The sequence below is a fragment of the Ornithodoros turicata genome, chromosome 1 (assembly GCF_037126465.1).
Source record: "Ornithodoros turicata isolate Travis chromosome 1, ASM3712646v1, whole genome shotgun sequence".
Classification (NCBI taxonomy): Eukaryota; Metazoa; Arthropoda; class Arachnida; order Ixodida; family Argasidae; genus Ornithodoros; species Ornithodoros turicata.
In genome coordinates, this window is record NC_088201.1 from 5,931,186 (window position 1) to 5,954,460 (window position 23,275).

General features: G+C 51.0%; 3 protein-coding genes across 6 annotated transcripts in view; all 3 read left to right on the top strand.

The window, feature by feature from the left end:
* Positions 1-23,275, top strand: part of LOC135377385 (titin-like) — a 92,298-nt gene that overhangs the window by 22,333 nt on the left and 46,690 nt on the right. The window contains exon 1 of one of the 4 annotated variants that reach the window (XM_064609754.1): positions 21,421-23,169. The exons of the other annotated variants lie outside the window; for them this stretch is intronic. Within the exon in view, the coding sequence (XP_064465824.1) occupies positions 21,510-23,169 (1,660 nt within the window). The 5' untranslated portion in view covers positions 21,421-21,509. Of the gene's footprint in view, positions 1-21,420; positions 23,170-23,275 lie in introns of those variants that run through there. 4 annotated transcript variants of the gene reach the window in all.
* Positions 5,588-8,399, top strand: LOC135377387 (titin-like). The gene has a single exon (XM_064609756.1). The coding sequence runs from the start codon at positions 6,389-6,391 to the stop codon at positions 8,354-8,356; it is 1,968 nt and encodes a 655-aa protein (XP_064465826.1). The 5' UTR covers positions 5,588-6,388; the 3' UTR covers positions 8,357-8,399.
* Positions 8,341-21,456, top strand: LOC135378246 (titin-like). Its single transcript, XM_064611213.1, has 4 exons — positions 8,341-11,781; positions 11,882-12,891; positions 12,948-21,368; positions 21,442-21,456. The coding sequence occupies exons 1-4, from the start codon at positions 8,406-8,408 to the stop codon at positions 21,454-21,456; spliced, it is 12,822 nt and encodes a 4,273-aa protein (XP_064467283.1). The 5' UTR covers positions 8,341-8,405.

A 23,275-nucleotide genomic window follows, 5' to 3' on the forward strand; every position in this document is an offset into this window, starting at 1 on the left:
GACGTTGTAGAGGTCACTTTGGACACTGTGGAACGAAAACCCACACCTCAGGAGCAAACGGAGGGCGTTGTCGAAGTCACCGAGGTCACGGAGGAGACGGTCGAACATGCGCCGCGCAAAAAAGGCGTCTTGGACAGGCCAAAGAAAACCATCAAGAAGACCAAGAAAACCCGCTTGATATCGGGACAGATTGTCGAGGAGGTTAGCGAGAAAGTTGTTCACCTGAAACCGAAAAAAGATAGGCGCGAAAGCATTGAGGTCAGTATTGATGTACAGTTCCTTGATATAACCGACCGCGAGATCACTGTAAAGTCCTTGGAAAGGCAGATAGCTGAACTTGACATGGCACCACGCGACACTATTGAAGTCATAGTTGAGCCCAGTGACCGCGATTCCGTTGAGGTAACTGAAGAAATCGTTCAATTGACGCCGCACGACACAAAGACCAAGAAGGTCAAAAAAGTTAGAAAGGAGAAAAAGCCGGACGGCGAAACCGTGCTCCAGATTACAGAAGAGGTGGAAGAACTGAAGCCGGAGGATCTGCACGAAATCGAGGCTCCACTTGGTGAACGACAGCCACGCAAGATCTCTAAGACTACCAAGAAGGTGACTAAGCCTTCTGGAGAGTCTGTACAGGCCGTCGAAGAAGTGACTGACTTGCAACCAAAGCCTGAAGAAAAGGACCTCGTTGCAGTCAGCGAAACACTCCTGGAAGTTGTGGAAGAGAAACCAGACGAGGCCCCTCAAAGACGGGTCAAGAAAGTGAGACGTTCTCGAAAGAAGTCTGGACAAGAGGTAGTGGAAGAAGTCACGGAGAAGGAGGAAGAGCTGAAGCCTCGTCTTCCCCAAAAGCCGGAAGAGGAGGAAAAGAAACCGTTCCCCACGGTCCCGGAGGCTGAGCCCCTTCCAGAAAAGCCACTGGCCTTTGTCCTCGGCGAGAAACCCAAAGTGACAGAAGGCGAAGTGCGCCACCAGAGAACGGTCACAAAATCGAGAAAGCCCACTGGAGACGTTGTAGAGGTCACTTTGGACACTGTGGAACGAAAACCCACACCTCAGGAGCAAACGGAGGGCGTTGTCGAAGTCACCGAGGTCACGGAGGAGACGGTCGAACATGCGCCGCGCAAAAAAGGCGTCTTGGACAGGCCAAAGAAGACCATCAAGAAGACCAAGAAGACCCGCTCGGAGACGGGAGAAATTGTCGAGGACGTTAGCGAGAAAGTCCTTCACCTGAAACCGAGAAAAGATAGGCGCGAAAGCGTTGAGGTCAATGTTGATGTAGAGTTCCTTGATATAACTGACCGCGAGATCACTGTAAAGTCGTTGGAAAGGCAGATAGCTGAACTTGACATGGCACCACGCGACACTATTGAAGTCATAGTTAAGCCCAGTGACCGCGATTCCGTTGAGGTAACTGAAGAAATTGTTCAATTGACGCCGCACGACATAAAGACCAAGAAGGTCAAAAAAGCTAAAAAGGAGAAAAAGCCGGACGGCGAAACCGTGCTCCAGATTACAGAAGAGGTTGAAGAACTGAAGCCGGAGGATCTGCACGAAATCGAGGCTCCACTTGGTGAACGACAGCCACGCAAAGTCTCCAAGACTACCAAGAAGGTGACTAAGCCTTCTGGAGAGTCTGTACAGGCCGTCGAAGAAGTGACTGACTTGCAACCAAAGCCTGAAGAAAAGGACGTCGTTGCAGTCAGCGAAACACTCCTGGAAGTTGTGGAAGAGAAACCAGACGAGGCCCCTCAAAGACGGGTCAAGAAAGTGAGGCGTTCTCGAAAGAAGTCTGGACAAGAGGTAGTGGAAGAAGTCACGGAGAAGGAGGAAGAGCTGAAGCCTCGTCTTCCCCAAAAGCCGGAAGAGGAGGAAAAGAAACCGTTCCTCACGGTCCCGGAGGCTGAGCCCCTTCCAGAAAAGCCACTGGCCTTTGTCCTCGGCGAGAAACCCAAAGTGACAGAAGGCGAAGTGCGCCACCAGAGAACGGTCACAAAATCGAGAAAGCCCACTGGAGACGTTGTAGAGGTCACTTTGGACACTGTGGAACGAAAACCCACACCTCAGGAGCAAACGGAGGGCGTTGTCGAAGTCACCGAGGTCACGGAGGAGACGGTCGAACATGCGCCGCGCAAAAAAGGCGTCTTGGACAGGCCAAAGAAAACCATCAAGAAGACCAAGAAAACCCGCGTGATATCGGGACAGATTGTCGAGGAGGTTAGCGAGAAAGTTGTTCACCTGAAACCGAAAAAAGATAGGCGCGAAAGCATTGAGGTCAGTATTGATGTACAGTTCCTTGATATAACCGACCGCGAGATCACTGTAAAGTCCTTGGAAAGGCAGATAGCTGAACTTGACATGGCACCACGCGACACTATTGAAGTCATAGTTGAGCCCAGTGACCGCGATTCCGTTGAGGTAACTGAAGAAATCGTTCAATTGACGCCGCACGACACAAAGACCAAGAAGGTCAAAAAAGTTAGAAAGGAGAAAAAGCCGGACGGCGAAACCGTGCTCCAGATTACAGAAGAGGTGGAAGAACTGAAGCCGGAGGATCTGGACGAAATCGAGGCTCCACTTGGTGAACGACAGCCACGCAAGATCTCTAAGACTACCAAGAAGGTGACTAAGCCTTCTGGAGAGTCTGTACAGGCCGTCGAAGAAGTGACTGACTTGCAACCAAAGCCTGAAGAAAAGGACCTCGTTGCAGTCAGCGAAACACTCCTGGAAGTTGTGGAAGAGAAACCAGACGAGGCCCCTCAAAGACGGGTCAAGAAAGTGAGACGTTCTCGAAAGAAGTCTGGGCAAGAGGTAGTGGAAGAAGTCACGGAGAAGGAGGAAGAGCTGAAGCCTCGTCTTCCCCAAAAGCCGGAAGAGGAGGAAAAGAAACCGTTCCCCACGGTCCCGGAGGCTGAGCCCCTTCCAGAAAAGCCACTGGCCTTTGTCCTCGGCGAGAAACCCAAAGTGACAGAAGGCGAAGTGCGCCACCAGAGAACGGTCACAAAATCGAGAAAGCCCACTGGAGACGTTGTAGAGGTCACTTTGGACACTGTGGAACGAAAACCCACACCAGAGGAGCAAACGGAGGGCGTTGTCGAAGTCACCGAGGTCACGGAGGAGACGGTCGAACATGCGCCGCGCAAAAAAGGCGTCTTGGACAGGCCAAAGAAGACCATCAAGAAGACCAAGAAGACCCGCTCGGAGACGGGAGAAATTGTCGAGGACGTTAGCGAGAAAGTCCTTCACCTGAAACCGAGAAAAGACAGGCGCGAAAGCGTTGAGGTCAATGTTGATGTAGAGTTCCTTGATATAACTGACCGCGAGATCACTGTAAAGTCGTTGGAAAGGCAGATAGCTGAACTTGACATGGCACCACGCGACACTATTGAAGTCATAGTTAAGCCCAGTGACCGCGATTCCGTTGAGGTAACTGAAGAAATTGTTCAATTGACGCCGCACGACATAAAGACCAAGAAGGTCAAAAAAGCTAAAAAGGAGAAAAAGCCGGACGGCGAAACCGTGCTCCAGATTACAGAAGAGGTTGAAGAACTGAAGCCGGAGGATCTGCACGAAATCGAGGCTCCACTTGGTGAACGACAGCCACGCAAGATCTCTAAGACTACCAAGATGGTGACTAAGCCTTCTGGAGAGTCTGTACAGGCCGTCGAAGAAGTGACTGACTTGCAACCAAAGCCTGAAGAAAAGGACCTCGTTGCAGTCAGCGAAACACTCCTGGAAGTTGTGGAAGAGAAACCAGACGAGGCCCCTCAAAGACGGGTCAAGAAAGTGAGGCGTTCTCGAAAGAAGTCTGGACAAGAGGTAGTGGAAGAAGTCACGGAGAAGGAGGAAGAGCTGAAGCCTCGTCTTCCCCAAAAGCCGGAAGAGGAGGAAAAGAAACCGTTCCCCACAGTCCCGGAGGCTGAGCCCCTTCCAGAGAAGCCACTGGCCTTTGTCCTCGGCGAGAAACCCAAAGTGACAGAAGGCGAAGTGCGCCACCAGAGAACGGTCACAAAATCGAGAAAGCCCACTGGAGACGTTGTAGAGGTCACTTTGGACACTGTGGAACGAAAACCCACACCACAGGAGCAAACGGAGGGCGTTGTCGAAGTCACCGAGGTCACGGAGGAGACGGTCGAACATGCGCCGCGCAAAAAAGGCGTCTTGGACAGGCCAAAGAAGACCATCAAGAAGACCAAGAAGACCCGCTCGGAGACGGGAGAAATTGTCGAGGACGTTAGCGAGAAAGTCCTTCACCTGAAACCGAGAAAAGATAGGCGCGAAAGCGTTGAGGTCAATGTTGATGTAGAGTTCCTTGATATAACTGACCGCGAGATCACTGTAAAGTCGTTGGAAAGGCAGATAGCTGAACTTGACATGGCACCACGCGACACTATTGAAGTCATAGTTAAGCCCAGTGACCGCGATTCCGTTGAGGTAACTGAAGAAATTGTTCAATTGACGCCGCACGACATAAAGACCAAGAAGGTCAAAAAAGCTAAAAGGAGAAAAAGCCGGACGGCGAAACCGTGCTCCAGATTACAGAAGAGGTTGAAGAACTGAAGCCGGAGGATCTGCACGAAATCGAGGCTCCACTTGGTGAACGACAGCCACGCAAAGTCTCCAAGACTACCAAGAAGGTGACTAAGCCTTCTGGAGAGTCTGTACAGGCCGTCGAAGAAGTGACTGACTTGCAACCAAAGCCTGAAGAAAAGGACCTCGTTGCAGTCAGCGAAACACTCCTGGAAGTTGTGGAAGAGAAACCAGACGAGGCCCCTCAAAGACGGGTCAAGAAAGTGAGGCGTTCTCGAAAGAAGTCTGGACAAGAGGTAGTGGAAGAAGTCACGGAGAAGGAGGAAGAGCTGAAGCCTCGTCTTCCCCAAAAGCCGGAAGAGGAGGAAAAGAAACCGTTCCCCACGGTCCCGGAGGCTGAGCCCCTTCCAGAAAAGCCACTGGCCTTTGTCCTCGGCGAGAAACCCAAAGTGACAGAAGGCGAAGTGCGCCACCAGAGAACGGTCACAAAATCGAGAAAGCCCACTGGAGACGTTGTAGAGGTCACTTTGGACACTGTGGAACGAAAACCCACACCTCAGGAGCAAACGGAGGGCGTTGTCGAAGTCACCGAGGTCACGGAGGAGACGGTCGAACATGCGCCGCGCAAAAAAGGCGTCTTGGACAGGCCAAAGAAAACCATCAAGAAGACCAAGAAAACCCGCTTGATATCGGGACAGATTGTCGAGGAGGTTAGCGAGAAAGTTGTTCACCTGAAACCGAAAAAAGATAGGCGCGAAAGCATTGAGGTCAGTATTGATGTACAGTTCCTTGATATAACCGACCGCGAGATCACTGTAAAGTCCTTGGAAAGGCAGATAGCTGAACTTGACATGGCACCACGCGACACTATTGAAGTCATAGTTGAGCCCAGTGACCGCGATTCCGTTGAGGTAACTGAAGAAATCGTTCAATTGACGCCGCACGACACAAAGACCAAGAAGGTCAAAAAAGTTAGAAAGGAGAAAAAGCCGGACGGCGAAACCGTGCTCCAGATTACAGAAGAGGTGGAAGAACTGAAGCCGGAGGATCTGACGAAATCGAGGCTCCACTTGGTGAACGACAGCCACGCAAGATCTCTAAGACTACCAAGAAGGTGACTAAGCCTTCTGGAGAGTCTGTACAGGCCGTCGAAGAAGTGACTGACTTGCAACCAAAGCCTGAAGAAAAGGACCTCGTTGCAGTCAGCGAAACACTCCTGGAAGTTGTGGAAGAGAAACCAGACGAGGCCCCTCAAAGACGGGTCAAGAAAGTGAGACGTTCTCGAAAGAAGTCTGGACAAGAGGTAGTGGAAGAAGTCACGGAGAAGGAGGAAGAGCTGAAGCCTCGTCTTCCCCAAAAGCCGGAAGAGGAGGAAAAGAAACCGTTCCCCACGGTCCCGGAGGCTGAGCCCCTTCCAGAAAAGCCACTGGCCTTTGTCCTCGGCGAGAAACCCAAAGTGACAGAAGGCGAAGTGCGCCACCAGAGAACGGTCACAAAATCGAGAAAGCCCACTGGAGACGTTGTAGAGGTCACTTTGGACACTGTGGAACGAAAACCCACACCAGAGGAGCAAACGGAGGGCGTTGTCGAAGTCACCGAGGTCACGGAGGAGACGGTCGAACATGCGCCGCGCAAAAAAGGCGTCTTGGACAGGCCAAAGAAGACCATCAAGAAGACCAAGAAGACCCGCTCGGAGACGGGAGAAATTGTCGAGGACGTTAGCGAGAAAGTCCTTCACCTGAAACCGAGAAAAGATAGGCGCGAAAGCGTTGAGGTCAATGTTGATGTAGAGTTCCTTGATATAACTGACCGCGAGATCACTGTAAAGTCGTTGGAAAGGCAGATAGCTGAACTTGACATGGCACCACGCGACACTATTGAAGTCATAGTTAAGCCCAGTGACCGCGATTCCGTTGAGGTAACTGAAGAAATTGTTCAATTGACGCCGCACGACATAAAGACCAAGAAGGTCAAAAAAGCTAAAAAGGAGAAAAAGCCGGACGGCGAAACCGTGCTCCAGATTACAGAAGAGGTTGAAGAACTGAAGCCGGAGGATCTGCACGAAATCGAGGCTCCACTTGGTGAACGACAGCCACGCAAAGTCTCCAAGACTACCAAGAAGGTGACTAAGCCTTCTGGAGAGTCTGTACAGGCCGTCGAAGAAGTGACTGACTTGCAACCAAAGCCTGAAGAAAAGGACCTCGTTGCAGTCAGCGAAACACTCCTGGAAGTTGTGGAAGAGAAACCAGACGAGGCCCCTCAAAGACGGGTCAAGAAAGTGAGGCGTTCTCGAAAGAAGTCTGGACAAGAGGTAGTGGAAGAAGTCACGGACAAGGAGGAAGAGCTGAAGCCTCGTCTTCCCCAAAAGCCGGAAGAGGAGGAAAAGAAACCGTTCCCCACGGTCCCGGAGGCTGAGCCCCTTCCAGAAAAGCCACTGGCCTTTGTCCTCGGCGAGAAACCCAAAGTGACAGAAGGCGAAGTGCGCCACCAGAGAACGGTCACAAAATCGAGAAAGCCCACTGGAGACGTTGTAGAGGTCACTTTGGACACTGTGGAACGAAAACCCACACCTCAGGAGCAAACGGAGGGCGTTGTCGAAGTCACCGAGGTCACGGAGGAGACGGTCGAACATGCGCCGCGCAAAAAAGGCGTCTTGGACAGGCCAAAGAAGACCATCAAGAAGACCAAGAAGACCCGCTCGGAGACGGGAGAAATTGTCGAGGAAGTTAGCGAGAAAGTCCTTCACCTGAAACCGAGAAAAGATAGGCGCGAAAGCGTTGAGGTCAATGTTGATGTAGAGTTCCTTGACATAACTGACCGCGAGATCACTGTAAAGTCGTTGGAAAGGCAGATAGCTGAACTTGACATGGCACCACGCGACACTATTGAAGTCATAGTTGAGCCCAGTGACCGCGATTCCGTTGAGGTAACTGAAGAAATCGTTCAATTGACGCCGCACGACACAAACACCAAGAAGGTCAAAAAAGTTAGAAAGGAGAAAAAGCCGGACGGCGAAACCGTGCTCCAGATTACAGAAGAGGTGGAAGAACTGAAGCCGGAGGATCTCGACGAAATCGAGGCTCCACTTGGTGAACGACAGCCACGCAAGATCTCTAAGACTACCAAGAAGGTGACTAAGCCTTCTGGAGAGTCTGTACAGGCCGTCGAAGAAGTGACTGACTTGCAACCAAAGCCTGAAGAAAAGGACCTCGTTGCAGTCAGCGAAACACTCCTGGAAGTTGTGGAAGAGAAACCAGACGAGGCCCCTCAAAGACGGGTCAAGAAAGTGAGACGTTCTCGAAAGAAGTCTGGACAAGAGGTAGTGGAAGAAGTCACGGAGAAGGAGGAAGAGCTGAAGCCTCGTCTTCCCCAAAAGCCGGAAGAGGAGGAAAAGAAACCGTTCCCCACGGTCCCGGAGGCTGAGCCCCTTCCAGAAAAGCCACTGGCCTTTGTCCTCGGCGAGAAACCCAAAGTGACAGAAGGCGAAGTGCGCCACCAGAGAACGGTCACAAAATCGAGAAAGCCCACTGGAGACGTTGTAGAGGTCACTTTGGACACTGTGGAACGAAAACCCACACCTCAGGAGCAAACGGAGGGCGTTGTCGAAGTCACCGAGGTCACGGAGGAGACGGTCGAACATGCGCCGCGCAAAAAAGGCGTCTTGGACAGGCCAAAGAAGACCATCAAGAAGACCAAGAAGACCCGCTCGGAGACGGGAGAAATTGTCGAGGACGTTAGCGAGAAAGTCCTTCACCTGAAACCGAGAAAAGATAGGCGCGAAAGCGTTGAGGTCAATGTTGATGTAGAGTTCCTTGATATAACCTGACCGCGAGATCACTGTAAAGTCGTTGGAAAGGCAGATAGCTGAACTTGACATGGCACCACGCGACACTATTGAAGTCATAGTTGAGCCCAGTGACCGCGATTCCGTTGAGGTAACTGAAGAAATCGTTCAATTGACGCCGCACGACACAAAGACCAAGAAGGTCAAAAAAGTCAGAAAGGAGAAAAAGCCGGACGGCGAAACCGTGCTCCAGATTACAGAAGAGGTGGAAGAACTGAAGCCGGAGGATCTCGACGAAATCGAGGCTCCACTTGGTGAACGACAGCCACGCAAGGTCTCCAAGACTACCAAGAAGGTGACTAAGCCTTCTGGAGAGTCTGTACAGGCCGTCGAAGAAGTGACTGACTTGCAACCAAAGCCTGAAGAAAAGGACCTCGTTGCAGTCAGCGAAACACTCCTGGAAGTTGTGGAAGAGAAACCAGACGAGGCCCCTCAAAGACGGGTCAAGAAAGTGAGGCGTTCTCGAAAGAAGTCTGGACAAGAGGTAGTGGAAGAAGTCACGGACAAGGAGGAAGAGCTGAAGCCTCGTCTTCCCCAAAAGCCGGAAGAGGAGGAAAAGAAACCGTTCCCCACGGTCCCGGAGGCTGAGCCCCTTCCAGAAAAGCCACTGGCCTTTGTCCTCGGCGAGAAACCCAAAGTGACAGAAGGCGAAGTGCGCCACCAGAGAACGGTCACAAAATCGAGAAAGCCCACTGGAGACGTTGTAGAGGTCACTTTGGACACTGTGGAACGAAAACCCACACCTCAGGAGCAAACGGAGGGCGTTGTCGAAGTCACCGAGGTCACGGAGGAGACGGTCGAACATGCGCCGCGCAAAAAAGGCGTCTTGGACAGGCCAAAGAAGACCATCAAGAAGACCAAGAAGACCCGCTCGGAGACGGGAGAAATTGTCGAGGACGTTAGCGAGAAAGTCCTTCACCTGAAACCGAGAAAAGATAGGCGCGAAAGCGTTGAGGTCAATGTTGATGTACAGTTCCTTGACATAACCGACCGCGAGATCACTGTAAAGTCGTTGGAAAGGCAGATAGCTGAACTTGACATGGCACCACGCGACACTATTGAAGTCATAGTTGAGCCCAGTGACCGCGATTCCGTTGAGGTAACTGAAGAAATCGTTCAATTGACGCCGCACGACACAAAGACCAAGAAGGTCAAAAAAGCTAGAAAGGAGAAAAAGCCGGACGGCGAAACCGTGCTCCAGATTACAGAAGAGGTGGAAGAACTGAAGCCGGAGGATCTCGACGAAATCGAGGCTCCACTTGGTGAACGACAGCCACGCAAGGTCTCCAAGACTACCAAGAAGGTGACTAAGCCTTCTGGAGAGTCTGTACAGGCCGTCGAAGAAGTGACTGACTTGCAACCAAAGCCTGAAGAAAAGGACCTCGTTGCAGTCAGCGAAACACTCCTGGAAGTTGTGGAAGAGAAACCAGACGAGGCCCCTCAAAGACGGGTCAAGAAAGTGAGGCGTTCTCGAAAGAAGTCTGGACAAGAGGTAGTGGAAGAAGTCACGGACAAGGAGGAAGAGCTGAAGCCTCGTCTTCCCCAAAAGCCGGAAGAGGAGGAAAAGAAACCGTTCCCCACGGTCCCGGAGGCTGAGCCCCTTCCAGAAAAGCCACTGGCCTTTGTCCTCGGCGAGAAACCCAAAGTGACAGAAGGCGAAGTGCGCCACCAGAGAACGGTCACAAAATCGAGAAAGCCCACTGGAGACGTTGTAGAGGTCACTTTGGACACTGTGGAACGAAAACCCACACCTCAGGAGCAAACGGAGGGCGTTGTCGAAGTCACCGAGGTCACGGAGGAGACGGTCGAACATGCGCCGCGCAAAAAAGGCGTCTTGGACAGGCCAAAGAAGACCATCAAGAAGACCAAGAAGACCCGCTCGGAGACGGGAGAAATTGTCGAGGAAGTTAGCGAGAAAGTCCTTCACCTGAAACCGAGAAAAGATAGGCGCGAAAGCGTTGAGGTCAATGTTGATGTACAGTTCCTTGATATAACCGACCGCGAGATCACTGTAAAGTCGTTGGAAAGGCAGATAGCTGAACTTGACATGGCACCACGCGACACTATTGAAGTCATAGTTGAGCCCAGTGACCGCGATTCCGTTGAGGTAACTGAAGAAATCGTTCAATTGACGCCGCACGACACAAAGACCAAGAAGGTCAAAAAAGTTAGAAAGGAGAAAAAGCCGGACGGCGAAACCGTGCTCCAGATTACAGAAGAGGTGGAAGAACTGAAGCCGGAGGATCTCGACGAAATCGAGGCTCCACTTGGTGAACGACAGCCACGCAAGGTCTCCAAGACTACCAAGAAGGTGACTAAGCCTTCTGGAGAGTCTGTACAGGCCGTCGAAGAAGTGACTGACTTGCAACCAAAGCCTGAAGAAAAGGACCTCGTTGCAGTCAGCGAAACACTCCTGGAAGTTGTGGAAGAGAAACCAGACGAGGCCCCTCAAAGACGGGTCAAGAAAGTGAGGCGTTCTCGAAAGAAGTCTGGACAAGAGGTAGTGGAAGAAGTCACGGACAAGGAGGAAGAGCTGAAGCCTCGTCTTCCCCAAAAGCCGGAAGAGGAGGAAAAGAAACCGTTCCCCACGGTCCCGGAGGCTGAGCCCCTTCCAGAAAAGCCACTGGCCTTTGTCCTCGGCGAGAAACCCAAAGTGACAGAAGGCGAAGTGCGCCACCAGAGAACGGTCACAAAATCGAGAAAGCCCACTGGAGACGTTGTAGAGGTCACTTTGGACACTGTGGAACGAAAACCCACACCTGAGGAGCAAACGGAGGGCGTTGTCGAAGTCACCGAGGTCACGGAGGAGACGGTCGAACATGCGCCGCGCAAAAAAGGCGTCTTGGACAGGCCAAAGAAGACCATCAAGAAGACCAAGAAGACCCGCTCGGAGACGGGAGAAATTGTCGAGGAAGTTAGCGAGAAAGTCCTTCACCTGAAACCGAGAAAAGATAGGCGCGAAAGCGTTGAGGTCAATGTTGATGTACAGTTCCTTGACATAACCGACCGCGAGATCACTGTAAAGTCGTTGGAAAGGCAGATAGCTGAACTTGACATGGCACCACGCGACACTATTGAAGTCATAGTTGAGCCCAGTGACCGCGATTCCGTTGAGGTAACTGAAGAAATCGTTCAATTGACGCCGCACGACACAAAGACCAAGAAGGTCAAAAAAGTTAGAAAGGAGAAAAAGCCGGACGGCGAAACCGTGCTCCAGATTACAGAAGAGGTGGAAGAACTGAAGCCGGAGGATCTCGACGAAATCGAGGCTCCACTTGGTGAACGACAGCCACGCAAGGTCTCCAAGACTACCAAGAAGGTGACTAAGCCTTCTGGAGAGTCTGTACAGGCCGTCGAAGAAGTGACTGACTTGCAACCAAAGCCTGAAGAAAAGGGACCTCGTTGCAGTCAGCGAAACACTCCTGGAAGTTGTGGAAGAGAAACCAGACGAGGCCCCTCAAAGACGGGTCAAGAAAGTGAGGCGTTCTCGAAAGAAGTCTGGACAAGAGGTAGTGGAAGAAGTCACGGAGAAGGAGGAAGAGCTGAAGCCTCGTCTTCCCCAAAAGCCGGAAGAGGAGGAAAAGAAACCGTTCCCCACGGTCCCGGAGGCTGAGCCCCTTCCAGAAAAGCCACTGGCCTTTGTCCTCGGCGAGAAACCCAAAGTGACAGAAGGCGAAGTGCGCCACCAGAGAACGGTCACAAAATCGAGAAAGCCCACTGGAGACGTTGTAGAGGTCACTTTGGACACTGTGGAACGAAAACCCACACCTGAGGAGCAAACGGAGGGCGTTGTCGAAGTCACCGAGGTCACGGAGGAGACGGTCGAACATGCGCCGCGCAAAAAAGGCGTCTTGGACAGGCCAAAGAAGACCATCAAGAAGACCAAGAAGACCCGCTCGGAGACGGGAGAAATTGTCGAGGAAGTTAGCGAGAAAGTCCTTCACCTGAAACCGAGAAAAGATAGGCGCGAAAGCGTTGAGGTCAATGTTGATGTACAGTTCCTTGACATAACCGACCGCGAGATCACTGTAAAGTCGTTGGAAAGGCAGATAGCTGAACTTGACATGGCACCACGCGACACTATTGAAGTCATAGTTGAGCCCAGTGACCGCGATTCCGTTGAGGTAACTGAAGAAATCGTTCAATTGACGCCGCACGACACAAAGACCAAGAAGGTCAAAAAAGTTAGAAAGGAGAAAAAGCCGGACGGCGAAACCGTGCTCCAGATTACAGAAGAGGTGGAAGAACTGAAGCCGGAGGATCTCGACGAAATCGAGGCTCCACTTGGTGAACGACAGCCACGCAAGGTCTCCAAGACTACCAAGAAGGTGACTAAGCCTTCTGGAGAGTCTGTACAGGCCGTCGAAGAAGTGACTGACTTGCAACCAAAGCCTGAAGAAAAGGACCTCGTTGCAGTCAGCGAAACACTCCTGGAAGTTGTGGAAGAGAAACCAGACGAGGCCCCTCAAAGACGGGTCAAGAAAGTGAGGCGTTCTCGAAAGAAGTCTGGACAAGAGGTAGTGGAAGAAGTCACGGAGAAGGAGGAAGAGCTTAAGCCTCGTCTTCCCAAAAGCCGGAAGAGGAGGAAAAGAAACCGTTCCCCACGGTCCCGGAGGCTGAGCCCCTTCCAGAGAAGCCACTGGCCTTTGTCCTCGGCGAGAAACCCAAGGTGACAGAAGGCGAAGTGCGCCACCAGAGAACGGTCACAAAATCGAGAAAGCCCACTGGAGACATTGTAGAGGTCACTTTGGACACTGTGGAACGAAAACCCACACCTGAGGAGCAAACGGAGGGCGTTGTCGAAGTCACCGAGGTCACGGAGGAGACGGTCGAACATGCGCCGCGCAAAAAAGGCGTCTTGGACAGGCCAAAGAAGACCATCAAGAAGACCAAGAAGACCCGCTCGGAGACGGGAGAAATTGTCGAGGAAGTTAGCGAGAAAGTCCTTCACCTGAAACCGAGAAAAGATAGGCGCGAAAGCGTTGAGGTCAATGTTGATGTACAGTTCCTTGACATAACCGACCGCGAGATCACTGTAAAGTCGTTGGAAAGGCAGATAGCTGAACTTGACATGGCACCACGCGACACTATTGAAGTCATAGTTGAGCCCAGTGACCGCGATTCCGTTGAGGTAACTGAAGAAATCGTTCAATTGACGCCGCACGACACAAAGACCAAGAAGGTCAAAAAAGTTAGAAAGGAGAAAAAGCCGGACGGCGAAACCGTGCTCCAGATTACAGAAGAGGTGGAAGAACTGAAGCCGGAGGATCTCGACGAAATCGAGGCTCCACTTGGTGAACGACAGCCACGCAAGGTCTCCAAGACTACCAAGAAGGTGACTAAGCCTTCTGGAGAGTCTGTACAGGCCGTCGAAGAAGTGACTGACTTGCAACCAAAGCCTGAAGAAAAGGACCTCATTGCAGTCAGCGAAACACTCCTGGAAGTTGTGGAAGAGAAACCAGACGAGGCCCCTCAAAGACGGGTCAAGAAAGTGAGGCGTTCTCGAAATAAGTCTGGACAAGAGGTAGTGGAAGAAGTCACGGACAAGGAGGAAGAGCTGAAGCCTCGTCTTCCCCAAAAGCCGGAAGAGGACGAAAAGAAACCGTTCCCCACGGTCCCGGAGGCTGAGCCCCTTCCAGAAAAGCCACTGGCCTTTGTCCTCGGCGAGAAACCCAAAGTGACAGAAGGCGAAGTGCGCCACCAGAGAACGGTCACAAAATCGAGAAAGCCCACTGGAGACGTTGTAGAGGTCACCTTGGACACTGTGGAACGAAAACCCACACCTGAGGAGCAAACGGAGGGCGTTGTCGAAGTCACCGAGGTCACGGAGGAGACGGTCGAACATGCGCCGCGCAAAAAAGGCGTCTTGGACAGGCCAAAGAAAACCATCAAAAAGACCAAGAAAACCCGCTCGATATCGGGACAGATTGTCGAGGAGGTTAGCGAGAAGGTCCTTCACCTGAAACCGAGAAAAGATAGGCGCGAAAGCGTTGAGGTCAATGTTGATGTAGAGTTCCTTGATATAACCGACCGCGAGATCACTGTAAAGTCGTTGGAAAGGCAGATAGCTGAACTTGACATGGCACCACGCGACACCATTGAGCTCATAGTTGAGCCAAGTGACCGCGATTCTGTTGAGTTAACTGAAGAGACCATTCAATTGAAACCTGACGACACAAAGACCAAGAAGGTCAAAAGGGTTAAAAAGGAGAAGAGGCCGGACGGCGAAACCGTGCTTCAAATTACAGAAGAAGTCGAAGAACTGAAGCCAGAGGAGCTGGACCAAATCGAGGCTCCACTTGGTGAACGACAGCCACGCAAAATCTCCAAGACTACCAAGAAGGTGAGGAAGCCCTCTGGAGAATCCGTACTGGTTGTTGAAGAAGTGACTGACTTAAAACCAAAACCTGAAGAAAAGGACCTAGTTGTCATCAGCGAAACAGTCTTGGAAGTTGTTGAAGAAAAGCCAGACGAGACACCTCAAAGAACGGTGACGAAAGTACGGCGTTCCCGGAAGAAGTCTGGTGAAGAGGTAGTGGAACATGTCACGGACAAGGAGGAAGAGTTGAAGCCTCGTCTTCCTGAAAAGCCGGAAGGCGTGGAAGAAAAGCCGCTCCCTACTGTCCCCGAGGCCGAACTGGTTCCAGAGAAACCACTCGCCTTCGTCTTGGACGAGAAACCCAAGGTTACAGAGGGCGAAGTGCGCCACCAGAGAACGGTCACCAAAGCGAGAAAGCCCACTGGAGACATTGTGGAAGTCACCTTGGACACTGTGGACCGAAAGCCCACACCTCAAGAAGAAACGGATGGCATTGTCGAAGTCACCGAAATCACGGAGGAGAAGGTCGAACACGCACCACGCAAAAAGGGCGTTTTGGACAGGCCAAAGAAAACCATCAAGAAGACCAAGAAGACCCGCTCGGAGACGGGAGAAATTGTCGAGGAAGTTAGCGAGAAAGTCCTTCACCTGAAACCGAGAAAAGATAGGCGCGAAAGCGTTGAGGTCAATGTTGATGTAGAGTTCCTTGATATAACTGACCGCGAGATCACTGTAAAGTCGTTGGAAAGGCAGATAGCTGAACTTGACATGGCACCACGCGACACCATTGAACTCATAGTTGAGCCAGGTGACCGCGATTCTGTTGAGTTAACTGAAGAGACCATTCAATTGAAACCTGACGACACAAAGACCAAGAAGGTCAAAAGGGTTAAAAAGGAGAAGAGGCCGGACGGCGAAACCGTGCTTCAAATTACGGAAGAAGTCGAAGAACTGAAGCCAGAGGAGCTGGACCAAATCGAGGCTCCACTTGGTGAACGACAGCCACGCAAAATCTCCAAGACTACCAAGAAGGTGAGGAAGCCCTCTGGAGAATCCGTACTGGTTGTTGAAGAAGTGACTGACTTGGAACCAAAACCTGAAGAAAAGGACCTAGTTGTCATCAGCGAAACAGTCTTGGAAGTTGTTGAAGAAAAGCCAGACGAGACACCTCAAAGAACGGTGACGAAAGTACGGCGTTCCCGGAAGAAGTCTGGTGAAGAGGTAGTGGAACATGTCACGGACAAGGAGGAAGAGTTGAAGCCTCGTCTTCCTGAAAAGCCGGAAGGCGTGGAAGAAAAGCCGCTCCCTACTGTCTCCGAGGCCGAACTGGTTCCAGAGAAACCACTCGCCTTCGTCTTGGACGAGAAACCCAAGGTTACAGAGGGCGAAGTGCGCCACCAGAGAACGGTCACCAAAGCGAGAAAGCCCACTGGAGACATTGTGGAAGTCACCTTGGACACTGTGGACCGAAAGCCCACACCTCAAGAGGAAACGGATGGCATTGTCGAAGTCACCGAAATCACGGAGGAGAAGGTCGAACACGCACCACGCAAAAAGGGCGTTTTGGACAGGCCAAAGAAAACCATCAAGAAGACCAAGAAGACCCGCTCGGAGACGGGAGAAATTGTCGAGGAAGTTAGCGAGAAAGTCCTTCACCTGAAACCGAGAAAAGATAGGCGCGAAAGCGTTGAGGTCAATGTTGATGTAGAGTTCCTTGATATAACTGACCGCGAGATCACTGTAAAGTCGTTGGAAAGGCACATAGCTGAACTTGACATGGCACCACGCGACACCATTGAACTCATAGTTGAGCCAAGTGACCGCGATTCTGTTGAGTTAACTGAAGAGACCATTCAATTGAAACCTGACGACACAAAGACCAAGAAGGTCAAAAGGGTTAAAAAGGAGAAGAGGCCGGACGGCGAAACCGTGCTTCAAATTACGGAAGAAGTCGAAGAACTGAAGCCAGAGGAGCTGGACCAAATCGAGGCTCCACTTGGTGAACGACAGCCACGCAAAATCTCCAAGACTACCAAGAAGGTGAGGAAGCCCTCTGGAGAATCCGTACTGGTTGTTGAAGAAGTGACTGACTTGGAACCAAAACCTGAAGAAAAGGACCTAGTTGTCATCAGCGAAACAGTCTTGGAAGTTGTTGAAGAAAAGCCAGACGAGACACCTCAAAGAACGGTGACGAAAGTACGGCGTTCCCGGAAGAAGTCTGGTGAAGAGGTAGTGGAACATGTCACGGACAAGGAGGAAGAGTTGAAGCCTCGTCTTCCTGAAAAGCCGGAAGGCGTGGAAGAAAAGCCGCTCCCTACTGTCTCCGAGGCCGAACTGGTTCCAGAGAAACCACTCGCCTTCGTCTTGGACGAGAAACCCAAGGTTACAGAGGGCGAAGTGCGCCACCAGAGAACGGTCACCAAAGCGAGAAAGCCCACTGGAGACATTGTGGAAGTCACCTTGGACACTGTGGACCGAAAGCCCACACCTCAAGAGGAAACGGATGGCATTGTCGAAGTCACCGAAATCACGGAGGAGAAGGTCGAACACGCACCACGCAAAAAGGGCGTTTTGGACAGGCCAAAGAAAACCATCAAGAAGACCAAGAAGACCCGCTCGGAGACGGGAGAAATTGTCGAGGAAGTTAGCGAGAAAGTCCTTCACCTGAAACCGAGAAAAGATAGGCGCGAAAGCGTTGAGGTCAATGTTGATGTAGAGTTCCTTGATATAACTGACCGCGAGATCACTGTAAAGTCGTTGGAAAGGCAGATAGCTGAACTTGACATGGCACCACGCGACACCATTGAACTCATAGTTGAGCCAGGTGACCGCGATTCTGTTGAGTTAACTGAAGAGACCATTCAATTGAAACCTGACGACACAAAGACCAAGAAGGTCAAAAGGGTTAAAAAGGAGAAGAGGCCGGACGGCGAAACCGTGCTTCAAATTACGGAAGAAGTCGAAGAACTGAAGCCAGAGGAGCTGGACCAAATCGAGGCTCCACTTGGTGAACGACAGCCACGCAAAATCTCCAAGACTACCAAGAAGGTGAGGAAGCCCTCTGGAGAATCCGTACTGGTTGTTGAAGAAGTGACTGACTTGGAACCAAAACCTGAAGAAAAGGACCTAGTTGTCATCAGCGAAACAGTCTTGGAAGTTGTTGAAGAAAAGCCAGACGAGACACCTCAAAGAACGGTGACGAAAGTACGGCGTTCCCGGAAGAAGTCTGGTGAAGAGGTAGTGGAACATGTCACGGACAAGGAGGAAGAGTTGAAGCCTCGTCTTCCTGAAAAGCCGGAAGGCGTGGAAGAAAAGCCGCTCCCTACTGTCTCCCAGGCCGAACTGGTTCCAGAGAAACCACTCGCCTTCGTCTTGGACGAGAAACCCAAGGTTACAGAGGGCGAAGTGCGCCACCAGAGAACGGTCACCAAAGCGAGAAAGCCCACTGGAGACATTGTGGAAGTCACCTTGGACACTGTGGACCGAAAGCCCACACCTCAAGAGGAAACGGATGGCATTGTCGAAGTCACCGAAATCACGGAGGAGAAGGTCGAACACGCACCACGCAAAAAGGGCGTTTTGGACAGGCCAAAGAAAACCATCAAGAAGACCAAGAAGACCCGCTCGGAGACGGGAGAAATTGTCGAGGAAGTTAGCGAGAAAGTCCTTCACCTGAAACCGAGAAAAGATAGGCGCGAAAGCGTTGAGGTCAATGTTGATGTAGAGTTCGTTGATATAACTGACCGCGAGATCACTGTAAAGTCGTTGGAAAGGCACATAGCTGAACTTGACATGGCACCACGCGACACCATTGAACTCATAGTTGAGCCAAGTGACCGCGATTCTGTTGAGTTAACTGAAGAGACCATTCAATTGAAACCTGACGACACAAAGACCAAGAAGGTCAAAAGGGTTAAAAAGGAGAAGAGGCCGGACGGCGAAACCGTGCTTCAAATTACGGAAGAAGTCGAAGAACTGAAGCCAGAGGAGCTGGACCAAATCGAGGCTCCACTTGGTGAACGACAGCCACGCAAAATCTCCAAGACTACCAAGAAGGTGAGGAAGCCCTCTGGAGAATCCGTACTGGTTGTTGAAGAAGTGACTGACTTGGAACCAAAACCTGAAGAAAAGGACCTAGTTGTCATCAGCGAAACAGTCTTGGAAGTTGTTGAAGAAAAGCCAGACGAGACACCTCAAAGAACGGTGACGAAAGTACGGCGTTCCCGGAAGAAGTCTGGTGAAGAGGTAGTGGAACATGTCACGGACAAGGAGGAAGAGTTGAAGCCTCGTCTTCCTGAAAAGCCGGAAGGCGTGGAAGAAAAGCCGCTCCCTACTGTCTCCGAGGCCGAACTGGTTCCAGAGAAACCACTCGCCTTCGTCTTGGACGAGAAACCCAAGGTTACAGAGGGCGAAGTGCGCCACCAGAGAACGGTCACCAAAGCGAGAAAGCCCACTGGAGACATTGTGGAAGTCACCTTGGACACTGTGGACCGAAAGCCCACACCTCAAGAGGAAACGGATGGCATTGTCGAAGTCACCGAAATCACGGAGGAGAAGGTCGAACACGCACCACGCAAAAAGGGCGTTTTGGACAGGCCAAAGAAAACCATCAAGAAGACCAAGAAGACCCGCTCGGAGACGGGAGAAATTGTCGAGGAAGTTAGCGAGAAAGTCCTTCACCTGAAACCGAGAAAAGATAGGCGCGAAAGCGTTGAGGTCAATGTTGATGTAGAGTTCCTTGATATAACTGACCGCGAGATCACTGTAAAGTCGTTGGAAAGGCAGATAGCTGAACTTGACATGGCACCACGCGACACCATTGAACTCATAGTTGAGCCAGGTGACCGCGATTCTGTTGAGTTAACTGAAGAGACCATTCAATTGAAACCTGACGACACAAAGACCAAGAAGGTCAAAAGGGTTAAAAAGGAGAAGAGGCCGGACGGCGAAACCGTGCTTCAAATTACGGAAGAAGTCGAAGAACTGAAGCCAGAGGAGCTGGACCAAATCGAGGCTCCACTTGGTGAACGACAGCCACGCAAAATCTCCAAGACTACCAAGAAGGTGAGGAAGCCCTCTGGAGAATCCGTACTGGTTGTTGAAGAAGTGACTGACTTGGAACCAAAACCTGAAGAAAAGGACCTAGTTGTCATCAGCGAAACAGTCTTGGAAGTTGTTGAAGAAAAGCCAGACGAGACACCTCAAAGAACGGTGACGAAAGTACGGCGTTCCCGGAAGAAGTCTGGTGAAGAGGTAGTGGAACATGTCACGGACAAGGAGGAAGAGTTGAAGCCTCGTCTTCCTGAAAAGCCGGAAGGCGTGGAAGAAAAGCCGCTCCCTACTGTCTCCGAGGCCGAACTGGTTCCAGAGAAACCACTCGCCTTCGTCTTGGACGAGAAACCCAAGGTTACAGAGGGCGAAGTGCGCCACCAGAGAACGGTCACCAAAGCGAGAAAGCCCACTGGAGACATTGTGGAAGTCACCTTGGACACTGTGGACCGAAAGCCCACACCTCAAGAGGAAACGGATGGCATTGTCGAAGTCACCGAAATCACGGAGGAGAAGGTCGAACACGCACCACGCAAAAAGGGCGTTTTGGACAGGCCAAAGAAAACCATCAAGAAGACCAAGAAGACCCGCTCGGAGACGGGAGAAATTGTCGAGGAAGTTAGCGAGAAAGTCCTTCACCTGAAACCGAGAAAAGATAGGCGCGAAAGCGTTGAGGTCAATGTTGATGTAGAGTTCCTTGATATAACTGACCGCGAGATCACTGTAAAGTCGTTGGAAAGGCAGATAGCTGAACTTGACATGGCACCACGTGACACCATTGAACTCATAGTTGAGCCAAGTGACCGCGATTCTGTTGAGTTAACTGAAGAGACCATTCAATTGAAACCCGACGACACAAAGACCAAGAAGGTCAAAAGGGTTAAAAAGGAGAAGAGGCCGGACGGCGAAACCGTGCTTCAAATTACAGAAGAAGTCGAAGAACTGAAGCCAGAGGAGCTGGACCAAATCGAGGCTCCACTTGGTGAACGACAGCCACGCAAAATCTCCAAGACTACCAAGAAGGTGAGGAAGCCCTCTGGAGAATCCGTACTGGTTGTTGAAGAAGTGACTGACTTGGAACCAAAACCTGAAGAAAAGGACCTAGTTGTCATCAGCGAAACAGTCTTGGAAGTTGTTGAAGAAAAGCCAGACGAGACACCTCAAAGAACGGTGACGAAAGTACGGCGTTCTCGGAAGAAGTCTGGTGAAGAGGTAGTGGAACATGTCACGGACAAGGAGGAAGAGTTGAAGCCTCGTCTTCCTGAAAAACCGGAAGGCGTGGAAGAAAAGCAGCTCCCTACTGTCTCTGAGGAGGAACTGGTTCCGGAGAAGCCCCTCGTCTTCGTCCTGGACGAGAAACCCAAGGTTACAGAAGGCGAAGTGCGCCACCAGAGAACGGTCACCAAAGCGAGAAAGCCCACTGGAGACATTGTGGAAGTCACCTTGGACACTGTGGACCGAAAGCCCACACCTCAAGAGGAAACGGATGGCATTGTCGAAGTCACCGAAATCACGGAGGAGAAGGTCGAACACGCACCACGCAAAAAGGGCGTTTTGGACAGGCCAAAGAAAACCATCAAGAAGACCAAGAAGACCCGCTCGGAGACGGGAGAAATTGTCGAGGAAGTTAGCGAGAAAGTCCTTCACCTCAAACCGAGAAAAGATAGGCGCGAAAGCGTTGAGGTCAATGTTGATGTAGAGTTCCTTGATATAACTGACCGCGAGATCACTGTAAAGTCGTTGGAAAGGCAGATAGCTGAACTTGACATGGCACCACGAGACACCATTGAACTCATAGTTGAGCCAAGTGACCGCGATTCTGTTGAGTTAACTGAAGAGACCATTCAATTGAAACCTGACGACACAAAGACCAAGAAGGTCAAAAGGGTTAAAAAGGAGAAGAGGCCGGACGGCGAAACCGTGCTTCAAATTACAGAAGAAGTCGAAGAACTGAAGCCAGAGGAGCTGGACCAAATCGAGGCTCCACTTGGTGAACGACAGCCACGCAAAATCTCCAAGACTACCAAGAAGGTGAGGAAGCCCTCTGGAGAATCTGTACTGGTTGTTGAAGAAGTGACTGACTTGGAACCAAAACCTGAAGAAAAGGACCTAGTTGTCATCAGCGAAACAGTCTTGGAAGTTGTTGAAGAAAAGCCAGACGAGACACCTCAAAGAACGGTGACGAAAGTACGGCGTTCTAGGAAGAAGTCTGGTGAAGAGGTAGTGGAACATGTCACGGACAAGGAGGAAGAGTTGAAGCCTCGTCTTCCTGAAAAACCGGAAGGCGTGGAAGAAAAGCAGCTCCCTACTCTCTCTGAGGAGGAACTGGTTCCGGAGAAGCCCCTCGTCTTCGTCCTGGACGAGAAACCGAAAGTGACAAAAGGCGAAGTTCGGCATGAGAGGAAAGTTTCAAAGTCCAGGAGGGCCAGTGGGGAGATTGTTGAGGTGACCTTGGACACTGTGCATCGGAAACCCACACCTTTCGAGGAAACAGAGGACATCGTCGAAGTAACGGAAATCACGGAAGAAAAAGTTGAGCACTTACCACGCAAAGAAGATGTCGAAGAGAAACCGAAAAAAACAATAAAGATGACCAAAAAGACCCGCTCGAAGTCTGGGCAACTGGTCGAGCATATTAGCGAGCAAGTTATTCATCTGAAACCTAGAAAAGATAGACGCGAAAGCTTTGAGGCTAGTGTGGACATAGAATTTCTTGATGTTACCGATCGCGAAATCACTGTAGAAAGCTTGGAAAGAAAAATAGCTGAGCTTGAGATGGCGCCACGCGATACGATTGACGTTATCATGCACCCAAGTGAGCGAGATTCTGTTCACATTACGGAGGAAACTGTATGTCTATTCCCCGAAGACACAAAAACCAGGAAAGTGAAAAAGGTGAAGAAAGACAAAAAACCGGATGGAGAAGCAGCAATTCAGATTACGGAAGAAGTTGAGGAGTTAAAACCTGAAGAAGTGAAAGATCTGGAGGCCCCACTCGGTGAGAGGCAACCCCAAAAGATCTCCAAGACTACAAAGCGCGTTAAAAAGCCCTCGGGAGAGTCGGTGAAAGCCATGGAAGAAACGACTGTCCTACAACCTACACCCGAGGAAAAAGACATAGAAGCTATCAGTGAATCGCTTGTCGAAGTTCTGGAAGAAACCCCTTACCATTCTCCTCGGAGGAAGGTGAAGAAGGTGAGGTGCACACGAGAGAAATCCGGAAAGGAGCAAGTAGAGGACGTCACCGGCAAGGATGATGAGCTGACACCTCGTCTCGTAGAAAAGCCCGACAGCGATGAGGAGTTGCCCGTGGACAAAAGCCAGGCTTCGGACATAATAAAATTGGAATCTCTTCCTGACGTCGATGAGGATATTTTCCTGGACCGAAGGGCATCCGTACTAAGCTGCCCAGATATCCCTGATGAAGGTGAGATGTTCGTTTGATTTTTGTAGGCTGAATGAATCTCAGCATTACCCATTAGTGAATGGAACGTGTTTCGTATATCGCGTCGTCTGGAACAGTGGCCTGATTT